Source organism: Triticum urartu, unplaced genomic scaffold (assembly GCF_003073215.2).
Source record: "Triticum urartu cultivar G1812 unplaced genomic scaffold, Tu2.1 TuUngrouped_contig_5847, whole genome shotgun sequence".
NCBI lineage: Eukaryota > Viridiplantae > Streptophyta > Magnoliopsida > Poales > Poaceae > Triticum > Triticum urartu.
The window spans coordinates 5587-18555 of NW_024116555.1; the positions used below are offsets into that span (position 1 = coordinate 5587).

A 12969-nucleotide genomic window follows, 5' to 3' on the forward strand; every position below is an offset into this window, starting at 1 on the left:
AGTTGGATACGCAGCCCCACGAGCCCAACATGCTGGTCGTAATGGTAGTATCATAGTTAGTATCATGCATGCCAACTAGACAATTTTGATGAGGTGTCGTAGTATTAAATGAAGAAAGAGATGATGGAGTATTATATTATGATACCATATCATAATAAATGTTATGCTACTTTGTGTCATGCATGACAATAAATAAAGTACTAAATGATACTAATATATGATACAGTACTATGCATTAAGAAGGTAGTATCATATGCATGATATTACTATATAATATTTCCATTACAACCAGCCTTACTTGTAAACAGCCACTGTCATCGTTCAGTTTTGGTTCTTGTTTAGATCACTTCAGAGACTTTTGTGACCAACTCTCTAATCCACCTCAACGGAGGATGCACCTTTCACTGCCCGCCGACTGCATGCCTGCCTGCATGCATGCAAGACCTGATCCGGTCTTAAACACACACATGCTGGCTTGACAGCCGATCTGCTGATTAATTCTTAAGTCAATTCAACACGCGTGTAAGGTTTAATCATTCCCAGTCGTCTCTTTAGCTACTTGCAAATTAAAAAATGGAAAATGCCACCCACCATGACCGTGTGCATGCACATGCCTCTGCTTGAACGGTTCAATCGATCCAATCATCCGCTAGCCGCGCATTGGCTCAATCAAAATAATAAAACCTATATATAACGCATTTGGTCGAGCAACGAAAACACACCAATGCAACATCGTCGACACACAAGCCAACCAAGCTACTGCAGCGCAGCGGTTAGCTTCTTCTTGCTTCAATCCACAGCCAGCGCCAGTGGTCAGTACCATTAAGGAGCTCTCTGGTGGTGCCACGTCTACCGCAGGCACCATGCTACCGTCGGCGAGGCCACTGCTCGCTGGCCCCCGCGCCCCCTCTGGCACCGTCCACGGCGAGGCTCCCGGCCCGACCATCCGCGCCACGCTGGGCGACACCATCGTCGTCGCCGTCCACAACAAGCTCGAGACCGAGAACACCGCCATCCACTGGCACGGCATCCGCCAGATTGGCACGCCGTGGGCTGACGGCGTCGCCGGCGTCACGCAGTGCCCCATCCTGCCCGGCGAAACCTTCACCTACAAATTCGTCGTCGACAGAGTAAGCAGCTTAGCAGCATACATTACATTGCAAGACTTGTTTTACTTTGTCAACGCATGATCGCAAAATTCTCATTTGTCAATGTGTTTTGTGTGTTTTCAGCCTGGCACCTACCTGTACCATGCGCACTACGGGATGCAGCGCGTGGCGGGGCTCAACGGCATGATCGTGGTCACCGTGCCGGACGGCTTCGTCGAGCCCTTTTCTTACGACGAGGAGCACACCGTCCTCCTCGGCGACTGGTGGCACAAGAGCGTCTACGAGCAGGCCACGGGCCTCTCCTCCAACCCCTTCGTCTTCGTCACCGAGCCCCAGTCTCTCCTCATCAACGGCCGAGGAATGTTCAACTGCTCGCTCGCTCCCAGTGGAACGTGCAACGCCTCCCGCCCCGACTGCGCTCTGCCGACTCTCTTCACCGCCGTGCCGGGGAAGACATACCTCCTCCGCATCGGCAGCCTCACCTCGCTCTCCTCGCTCTACTTCGAGATCGAGGGCCACCCGATGATGGTGGTGGAGGCCGACGGGCACTACGTGCGGCCGTTCGCCGTGAGGGGCCTTTTCATCTACTCCGGCGAGACGTACTCCGTGCTGGTCAAGGCCGACCAGGACCCGCGGCGAAACTACTGGGCTGCGTCCCACGTCGTTGGCCGCAACCCCAGCCAGACACCCAGCGGTAAGGCCGTTGTCAGCTACGCCTTCAACGGCAACAACCCGTGGATGCCTCCGCCCACGGCGCCACCGGCTGGCCCGGCATGGAACAACACGGCTATCAGGGTGGAGCAGAGCAGGGCCATCTTCGCGCACCCACGCTTCGTAGAGCCCATGCCGGCGAGGGCCGACCGCACGCTGCTCCTCCTCAACACCCAGAACCGGATCGATGGCCACATCAAGTGGACTATCAATGGCGTGTCCCTCATGTTCCCAGCCACGCCGTACCTCGTGGCGATGAAACGCGGCATGAAAGACGCGTACGAGCAGCGCCCCCCGCCCGACATGTACGACCACATGAGCCACGACATCTCCGCGCCGGCGCCGACGAACGGGACCGTGGGCAGCCCGGTGTACCGGCTGGCGCTCGGCTCCGTGGTGGACGTGGTGCTGCAGAACTCCAACATGCTCAACAACAAGAGCGAGACGCACCCGTGGCATCTCCATGGTCACGACTTCTGGGTGCTCGGCCACGGCGAAGGTAAGTTCAACCCGGCCGCGGACGCCTGGAGGCTGCTCAACGTGAGAGATCCGATCATGAAGAACACGGTACCGCTGCACCCGGATGGGTGGACGGCGGTGCGGTTCCGGGCGGACAACCCGGGGGTGTGGCTGTTCCACTGCCACGTGGAGGCGCATGTGTTCATGGGCATGGGTGTGGTCTTCGAGGAGGGCGTCGAGAGGGTCGGCCGGCTGCCGTCGTCCATCATGGGCTGCGGACGATCCAAGGGGCTGCACTGATCAGATCAAAGATGAAGAGTAGATGAAGAGCACTTTTTCCTTGTAAATAAACAGTGGCAGGCTTGGGCCAAAATGTTTTGCATTTCTCGGGCCCAGATTGGTTGCTTATTTTGTTGGATAAGTTAAGGTCATCGGTGCATCAGCAAAAATCTTATTCATGTTCTTGGGAGTTAAGGAATGATTTAATCTTTGGTAAGGCTGGTCATAGTGGGGAGTAACTTAGACTAGTATCATAGGTGGTTTCATTTATTGCCATGCATGACACATAGTAGCATCACATTTATTATGTTACGGTATCTACCTATGTTATTACTATAACTATCTCTCTCTTCTTTAATTGTCTGCCACATAAGCATGTTTGCGAGTCCCAAGTATATGATACTACTTATGTTACCCCCACTATGGCCAGCCTAAGGCAAAGGAATCTGGGAGCCCCTATAGGGCGCCTTCAGTGCCGGCTTGAGGTACTGGGGACTACGCGCCCGCGAACCAGGCCGTCCCAGATCACCTCGTTCGCTCCTCTCGCATGTCACCTTCGTTCGCTTGATCGTGGTTGACTAGTAGATAGGTTGACTTTTGAAAAAAAGAAAAAAAATGTAAATTCAAAAGTGTTCACGAATTCTGAAAGAAAAGTTCACAAACGTAACATAGTTCACGATTTTTTTTATAAAAGTTCATCTATTTAAGAAAAGTTCATCGATTTTTAAAAACAAAGTTCATCGAATTTTAAAAAAAGTTCATCAGTTTTGAAAAAGTTCACAAACTTCAAAAACAGTTCACGTTTTTTTTAAAGTTCATCAAATTTGAAAAAATATCACCGATTCATCAATTTTGGAAAAAGTTCAATGAATTTGAAAAAGAAATTCATATCCCAAAAAGGATAGAAAAAGAAAAAGAAGAGGAAAGATAATGAATAAAGAAAAGGAAAAAGGAAACATAAAGAATAAAAGAGGGGAGAAGCTTTACGCTATCACAGAGGGTGGAGTGGCTGTGTTGGTTAGCGTATCTTGCACTGAACCCATCGACGCGGGTTCGAATGCAGTTTATGAAAGGAAAAAAATGAAAATGGGCTGGCCCATCATGGAGCGGGGTGTGCACCCTGTACCGTTAACCCTATAACGGGCGCTTAGAGCGCCGTATAGGATTTGCCAAGGAATCTGGAGTAATGTTAGATTCACGTAAAGTTACGTAAGATTTTTTAAGTAAAGGCTGATTTAGACCGTGGCGGAGCCAGGATTGGAGTAAGCCCGAGGCCAAAAAAAAGAATTTTTGCCCAAAGTTAAAAACTTGACGTTTACAAGGCTTTTAGCTACCACAAAAGATACCCAGACAAAATATGGCTCAATTGCATGAAAAATTAAGAATTTTAGCTCAATGCTTAACGATACAACAAAATAGGTAAAAACATGTGAAGAACTACAAAGAATAGTATGTGATAAAAAAGAGTATCAAATCAATGGTTTGCTTCATCAGTGCCTCACATAACCTCATCATCGGTGGAAGAAGGGCCAACACCTTCAAGACATTAAAAGCAAAATTTCATAAGAGAAGGCGTAAACATCAAGTGAAACAATTATGATTGGTATAAATCTAAAAACTAACCCCCTCAGTTGCTTGATTCCCTCCATCTGAAAAGATAAGTGTAGACACACTCGTTCCGGAGACCGGTGAAAAAAATCTTTTCATCTTCTCTTTCTACAATATGAAATGAAATGGGCAATTAGATTAATATGAGTTCAATAATACACTAGATATATGACTTGATACACACACATTATTGCAATTAAATTTTACTTTGGAGTGATACACACTAAGACAGATTTCACACTAACATTGTAGAACATGATACAAGTGGAAGCATGAGGGGAAACCGGGAAAGCATCAAAAAAAAATATCAAGGTAGGTATGGCAGTCAAGAAGCTAGGCGCGCCGGGTGATTGGGTGAAGAGTGCAGAGCCACACAGGAGGGCGGTACGGCGGTGGCCGAGACGCCGGTGGACGGCGGCGTCGGCGCAAGCGCTGGAGTTTGGACTTTGCATATTGATCTTGCGTGTGTCGCGTGTGAGTTAGGTCGGCGGCGGCTACGCGGTCGCTGGCGTCTCCTGACAGATTCGTGATGGGTTTTTCTTTCTTTGAGAAATCGACAGATTCGTGTTGTGCGTGCGTCCGTCAGTTTCCTATTTTCCTGTCACATGCGTGCGCGAGTGGGAGGTCTCCTCGTGTGTGCATCCCTTGGCATGCGGTGAGACAGCCCATGACGCTCTGGCCCTTCATTTTACTGGGCTGTACCCCGGGCCTGCAGAATATCATACATATATAACAGCCTAGCAGAAATTCCATGCCCCGGGCCTGGGCCCTGGGTGCCCGGGGCCCAGCTCCGCCCCTGGATTTATAGGTAGTTAATTGAATTAGATTTAGTGGTTGGGGCCCACTCTGGTTAAATTCAAGGGGAAGGAGAGTATTTAGGGAAAGGTAAGTAAGTTTACGTAAGAACTTTACGTGTGTGTGTAGCATTATCAAGGAATTTGTGTGCGTGGGTAAGGTAAAAATATTCTTGTGGAGATGCCTACACAATGCTCTCTGTTTGCTGAAGACACAGCGCATTTGCTTTTTAAATGTGGGCGAGCCAAAGAGATTTGGACAAGTCTTGGACTGCATTACGTAAGTCTAGCATGGATGTGGTGGAGCTACCTGAGCTGGTATCTATCGTGAGTTGGTACTTATGGTGGCAACGGAGGCTTATTGTTCGACAGGAACCAGTTCAACCTCCCGTGCAGACGGGTCAGGCTATCCGAGCTTTAGCTCTGAATTTTGTACGGGCGTCGTGTAAAATGCATGCAACTCCGCGTTTGAACAGATGGAGAAAGCCTCTACAAAATCAACTGGCTCTGAATGTTGATGCTGCGTTTTCGGATCATGATAATATGGGTGCGTGTGGTGCAGTGATCCGAGATAGTGCGGGTATGTTCTACTGTGCGACTACAGCAAAGCTTGATCATGTGCCGGATGCTTTTACTGCCGAAGCTGCAGCCCTAGTAGAAGGTCTAAAACTTGCTAATTCTGTTGGCTGCAACTTCATTCTGGTACAGATAGACTGTTTGAATCTTGTCGAAACTCTACAGCAAAATACAGGCCACTCCACAAGAGCAGCTCCAATTCTGGAGGATTGCCGGTTACTGGTTACTGTTACTCGATTTCGGGAAGGTCATTTTAGAGCATTGTAATCGTAAATCTAATATGATAGCTCATGTGCTAGCGCAAAATGGACGTGTAGATCCACCGAACTTATGGTTGGACTCACCTCCGGCATTTATTTTGGAATTCTTAGCGGACGATGTAAGCTTTGGTTAAATTCTAAATAAAGCTAGCCATAATGGCCTTTCCCTCAAACAAAGGAATTTGTGTGCGTTTCTACTATTTTTGTGGATAACTATATGTCACGGTTCTCATCTTGTCATTCCATTGCAGAGTTGGTTCCTACAGTCAGACAATGGACAGTTACCTAAGTGGATGAATAATAACTTTATGATTTAACCCTCACCAATGCATCATGTTTTGTCCATACAAGTTCCACATACATACAAACATACATTAAACCGTGCAAGGTTTGATTTTCTACTGTTTTAAAACTTACTTTTAGTACCTCTTGGGGATTTACGTGGATGTGAAGTGTTTCTGTTTTCATCTAGGTTAAACCAAGCACAGAAAACGAGTTGCTTCATATAGTAAATTGTCTTGGTCACTAAAAAAATTCTTAAGACCAACCCCACCACCACTTTTCTCTTGAGATCCCACCCCTCTTCAATCCTCCTCCTAGCCAGCGCCAAATTCGTCGAACGGGGCAGTGGGAGGCTAGGACGGCGAGGAGCTCGCAACCGAGAGCGGGACCAGGCAGCAAAGACTGAAGGGCACGTCCAGAAGACGACGGGACATTCATGCCCTTGCACCTGATACGTGCATTTTGCATCATGTTTTTATATTAATATTTATTGCATTATGGACTGTTATTACACTTTATGATACACTTCTTATGACTTTTCTCTCTTACTTTGCAAGAATTATATGAAGAGGGAGAATGCTGGCAGTTGGAATTCTGAACTAGAAAGGAGCAAATCTGAGATCTCTATTCTGCACAATTCCAAATGTCCTGAAACTTTACGGAGAATTATTTTGGAATATATAAAAAATATTGGGCAAAGAAATACGAGGAGGGGACCCACCAGGTGGCCATAAGCCTGGGGGCGCGCCCCCTGAGCTTGTGGGGCCCCAGGCCAGCCTCCGGTGCCCATCATCTGCTATATGAAGGGTTTTGACCTAGAAAAAAATAGAGAGAGGGCTTTCGGTATGAAGTGCCGCCGTCTCGAGGCAGAAGCAATCTAGAGGTCTGGCGATGCGGTTTCGCCGGGGAAACTTCCCTCCTGGAGGGGGAAATCGAAGCCATCGTCATCACCAACGGTCCTCTCATCGTGGGAGGACCAATCTTCACACACCATCTTCACCAGCATCATCTCATCTCAAACCCTAGTTCATCTCTTGTATTCAATCTTTGTCTCAAAACCTTAGATTAGTACATGTGGGTTGCTAGTATTGTTGATTACTCCTTGTAGTTGTTACTCGTTGGTTTATTTGGTTGAAGATCATATGTTCAGATCCTTAATGATATTCAATACCCCTCTGATCTTGAACATGAATATGCTTACTGAGTAGTTACTTTCGTTCCTGAGGACATGGGTGAAGTCTTGTTATAAGTAATCATGTGAATTTGGTATCCGTTCGATATTTTGCTGAGATGTATGTTGTCTTTCCTCTAGTGGTGTTATGTGAACATCAACTACATGACACTTCACCGTCATTTGGCCCTAGGGGACAGCATTGGGAAGTAGCAAGTAGATGAGAGGTTACTAGAGTGGCAGAACTTTAGACCCTAGTTTAGGCGTTGCTTCGTAATGGGCTGATTTGGATCCACATGTTTAATGCTATGGTTAGATTTATCTTAATTCTTCTTTCATAGTTGTGGATGCTTGCGAGGGGGGTTAGTCATAAGTGGAAGGCGTGTCCAAGTAAGGACAACACACAAGCACTGGTCATCAAAGTAATGAATGTGAATCATATGAGCATGATGAAAACTAACTTGATGATAATTCCCATGTGTCCTCCGGAGCGCTTTGCTTTATATAAGAGTTCGTACAGGCTTATCCTTTGCTATAAAAAGGATTGGGCCAGCTTGCTTCACTTTTGTTACACTTGTTACTTCTTACCCATTACAAATTATCTTGCTACCAAACTATCTGTTATCGATAATTTCAGTGCTTGCAGAAATACCATGCTGAAAACCGCTTGTCATTTCCTTGTGCTCCTCGTTGGGTTCGACACTCTTACTTATCAAAAGGAGTACGATTGACCCCCTATACTTGTGGGTCATCAAGACTCTTTTCTGGCACCGTTGCCAAGGAGTGAAGCGCCTTTGGTGAGTGGAATTTGGTAAGAAAACATTTATATTACGTGCTGAAATTTACTGTCACCTGTTACTATGGAAAATAATCCTTTGAGGGGTTTGTTCGGGGTATCTTCACCTTGACCGGAAGCATAAAGAGTAGCTCCTCAACCTACTGCACCTACTGAAAATATTTATTATGAAATTCCTTCGGGTATGATAGAGAAAATGCTAGCTAATCCTTATGCAGGAGATGGAACCTTACAACCTGATATGCACCTAATATATGTGGATGAGATTTGTGGATTGTTTAAGCTTGCAGGTTTACCCGGAGATGAAGTTAAGAAGAAGGGTTTTCCCTTTATCTTTGGGGGGGAAGCATGGTATAGGCTATGTGATGATATTGGAACATGGGACTAAAACCGATTGAAATGTGAATTTCATCAAAAGTTCTCTATCACAAGTGAAAATATAAAATGACGTTCCTTTGCATTAAGATTTTGTGCATCCAAATAAAAAGCGCATGACAACCTCCGCTTCCCTCTACAAAGGGCCTGCCTTTTCTTTTAAAACCTACCTTTATGGAAGAGTCATGGTGATCTTCACCCTTCCTTTTATTTTTCTCTTTTTGGCAAGCACCATGTGTTGGGGAAAGATGTAAACATATATGCCCACTCGGATGTAGGTGATTATGAGTCATTATTGTTTACATTACCCTTGAGGTAAATAGTTGGGAGGGGAAATTATAAGCCACTATCTTTCTATGTGTCTGACTGAAGCTTTGATCTCATAAGTATCGTGTGAGTGTTAGCAATTGTGGAAGACTAAATGATGGTTGAGTATGTGAACTTGCTAAATAAAAGCTCTTACATTGACTCTTTCTGAAATTATGACAAATTGCAATTGCATCAAATGACTGAGATCATAGTTTGTTGGTTTTCAATGAAGTTTTCGGTTCATACTTTACCTTGTGAATGAATTATCACTTTAGCAGAAGAAGTTATATGACAATATATTGTTGTTCTAAAGATGGTCATGATGCCCTCATGTCCATATTTTGTTTTATCGAGACCTCTATCTCAAAACATGTGGTCGGGATTATCAATTTTGGTTTTCGCTTGAGGACAAGCAGGTCTAAGCTTGGGGGGAGTTGTACGTCCATTTTGCATCATGTTTTTATGTTGATATTTATTACACTTTATGATAGAATTCTTATGCCTTTTCTCTCTTATTTTGCAAGAATTATATGAAGAGGGAGAATGCTGGCAGCTGAAATTCTAAACCGGAAAGGAGCAAATCTGATATCCCTACTCTACACAACTCCAAATGTCCTGATACTTTACAGAGAATTGTTTTGTAATGTATAATAAAATTGGGGGAGGAAATACCAGGAGGGTACCCACCACGTGGCCACAAGCCTGAGGGCGCACCCTACCCCTAGGGCGCGCCCCCTGAGCTTCTGCCCCCTAGCTAGCCTCTGATGCCCATCTTCTTCTATATGAAGGCTTTTTACCTAGAAAAAAAATAGAGAGAGGGCTTTCGGGGCGGAGCGCTGCCGGCTCGAGGCGGAACCTGGGCAGAAGCAATCTAGAGGTCCGGCGGAGCGATTCTGCCAGGGAAACTTCCCTCGCGGAGGGGGAAATCGAAGCCATCGTTATCACCAACGATCCTCTCATCGTTGGAGGGCCAATCTTCATCAACATCTTCACCAGCACCATCTCATCTCAAACCCTAGTTCATCTCTTGTATTCAATCTTTGTCTCAAAACCTCAGATTGGTATTTGTGTGTTGCTAGTAGTGTTGATTACTCCTTGTAGTTAATGCTAGTTTGTTTATTTGATGGAAGATCATATGTTCAGATCCTTAATGATATTCAATACCCCTCTGATCTTGAACATGAACATGCTTTGTGAGTAGTGTTCCTGAGGACATGGGAGAAGTTTTGATATAAGTAATCATGTGAATTTGGTATTCGTTCGATATTTTGATGAGATGTTTGTTGTCTAGTGGTGTTATGTGAACGTTGACTACATGACACTTCACCATGATTTGGGCCTAGGGGAAGGCATTTGGAAGTAGCAAGTAGATGATGGGTTGTTAGAGTGACATAAGATTAAACCCTGGTTTATGTGTTGCTTCGTAAGGGGCTGATTTGGATCCACATGTTTAATGATATGATTAGGTTTATCTTAATTATTCTTTCGTAGTTGTGGATGCTTGCAAGAGGGGTTAATAATAAGTGGGAGGCTTGTTCAAGTAAGGACAACACCCAAGCACCGGTCCACCCACATATCAAATTATCAAAGTTACGAATGCGAATCATATGAGCATGATGAAAACTAACTTGATGATAACTCCCATGTGTCCTCGGGAGCGCTTGCTTTATATAATAGTTCGTCCAGGCTTAACCTTTGCTATAAAAAGGATTGGGCCACCTTGCTGCACTTTTTTTTACACTTGTTACTTGTTACCCATTACGAATTATCTTGCTACCAAATTATCTGTTACCGATAATTTCAATGCTTGCAAAAAATACCTTGCCGAATACTGCTTGTCATTTCCTTTTGCTCCTCGTTGGACTCGACACTCTTACTTATCGAAAGGACTATGATTTATCCCCTAAACTTGTGGGTCATTGGCACCCGCCACACTTGGACGCGGCCGACTACCCTTGCCGCCTTCATCGACGCTGCAAAGAGTCGCACGCTCTCCTTTTCGGGCCTCGGGCATGTTGTGCCGTTGACGGCCTCAACCCTACACCTCAAGCTTGGCCTCTATCGTGGCGAAGTCATCCTCGGGTGATAACTCACAAGTATAGGGGATCGCAATAGTTTTCGAGGGTAGAGTATTCAACCCAAATTTATAGATTCGACACAAGGGGAACCAAAGAATATTTGTAAGTATTAGCAGTTGAGTTGTCAATTCAACCGCACCTGGAGATTAAATATCTGCAGCAAAGTGATCAGTAGCACAGTAATATGATAGTTTTGATAGTAGTGGCAACAATAGCAGTGGTAACGGTAACAGTAGTAACAGTTTTGTAGCAGTTGTAACAGTAGCAATAACAATAGTAAGTTAGCAAGAATAATATGTGGAAAACTCATAGGCATTGGATCGGCGCATTCGTTGGATGATATTCATCATATAACAGTCATAACCTAGGGCGATATAAAACTAGCTCCAGTTCATAAATATAATGTAGGTGTGTATTCCATAAATAGTCATACGTGCTTATCGAAAAGAAATTGCATGACATCTTTTGTTCTACCCTCCCATGGCAGCGGGGTCCATAAGGAAACTATGGGATATTAGTGCCTCCTTTTAATAGAGAACTGGAACAAAGCATTAACACACAGCGAATACATGAACTCGTCAAACTACGGTCATCACCGAAAAGTATCCCAATTACTGTCACCCTGGGGTTTACGGATCATAACACGTAATAGGTGCATATGACTTGCAAGATCGGATCTAGAACATAGATATAATGGTGAAAACATAAATGGTTCGGATCTGAAATCATGGCACTCGGGCCCTAGTGACAAGCATTAAGCTTGGCAAAGTCATAGCAACATTAATCTCAGAACATAGCGGATAGCCGGATACTAGGGTTCAAGCCCTAACAAAACTAACTCAATTACATGATGAATCTCATCCAACTCCTCACTGATCAGTGAACCTACGAATGAATTACTCACTACCGGTGGGGAGCATCATGAAATTGGTGATGAAGGAGGGTTGGTGATGACGAAGACCAAAGTTTCCCCTCTCCGGAGCCCCGAACGGGCTCCAGATCTGGCCTCCCGATGAAGAACAAGAGTTGGCGGCGGCTTCATATCATAAAACGCGATGAAACTTCCTCTCTCATATTTTTTCTTAGAAAATAGGTATTTGTGGAGTTGGAATTAGGGTCAGGGGGGCCACAAGGGCCCCACAACCCACCAGGGCGTGCCTGGAGGGGGTGGCGTGCTCTGGTGTATCGTGGCCAGCCAGGGCACCCCCTCCGGTGGTTCTTGGTTCCAGTATTTTTTATTTATTCGGAAATAGTTCTCCAAAAAAATTCGTCCAAATCCGGAAATTTTTATTTTCGCACAAAAACAACGCCATGGTAGTTCTGCTGAAAACAGCATCAGTCCGGGTTAGTTTCATTCAAATCATGCAAATTAGAGTCCAAAACAAGAGCAAAAGTGTTAGGAAAAATAGATACGGCTGACACGTATCATCGGGCCACCATGATCTAGGTTTGGGGTGAGAGAATTGTTGCTGCTATTTTCGGTTCACCCAATATTGTTGTCGCATCCGTGAGACAGAAATATCTGCGAGATGGAGATATCTTTTCAACGTGGTTAGATCATCAGTCTAGTAGTTTAATAATCTACACTCTAGAGTCTAATAGTCTATTGACCGGAAATCAATAGTCATGAGGAAATTTTCGAATGAAAACAATAATACTTCCTTCAATCCATATTAGTACTTGTGGAAAACTGTTGTCCCCCTTAAAATCAAGATATTTATATGGCAATTATTCCATAATGCCATTTTAACTAGAGACAACTTAAAAAGCACAACTGGGTAACCCTGTTTGCTCCTCTCTTTTTTTAGAAAAGGAGGATGACCCCCGGCCTCTGCATCTGGGCGATGCATACGGCCATTTTATTAATTATTCTCACAAGACCTTACAAAGCCATACAACAGCAAGACTAAAGCCACCGTCTAAGCAACAACTGTCGCTACACCTATCCAATTGATGAAGGGGCGCAGATAGTCTGGGCCTAATACCAAACAGACATCGCAGCCAAACCTAAACATCTAAGACCTGAGGTCCCAACCAGTTATCTTCGGCATGCAAGATGAGGCTACGCTCGAAGTAACCGCTTGCCGTGAAGCTTTATCTCTGGCGGATGATCTAGGACTCCAAAGCTTTATCATAGTGTCAGATGCAAAACAGGTGGTGAA

The 12969-nt window shown here is 45.1% G+C and overlaps 1 protein-coding gene across 1 annotated transcript; it reads left to right on the top strand.

The window, feature by feature from the left end:
• The first annotated feature begins 863 nt into the window (after positions 1-863).
• LOC125529785 (L-ascorbate oxidase-like) lies at positions 864-2770 on the top strand. Its single transcript, XM_048694204.1, has 2 exons — positions 864-1130; positions 1233-2770. The coding sequence occupies exons 1-2, from the start codon at positions 864-866 to the stop codon at positions 2577-2579; spliced, it is 1614 nt and encodes a 537-aa protein (XP_048550161.1). The 3' UTR covers positions 2580-2770.
• Positions 2771-12969: the final 10199 nt, after the last annotated feature.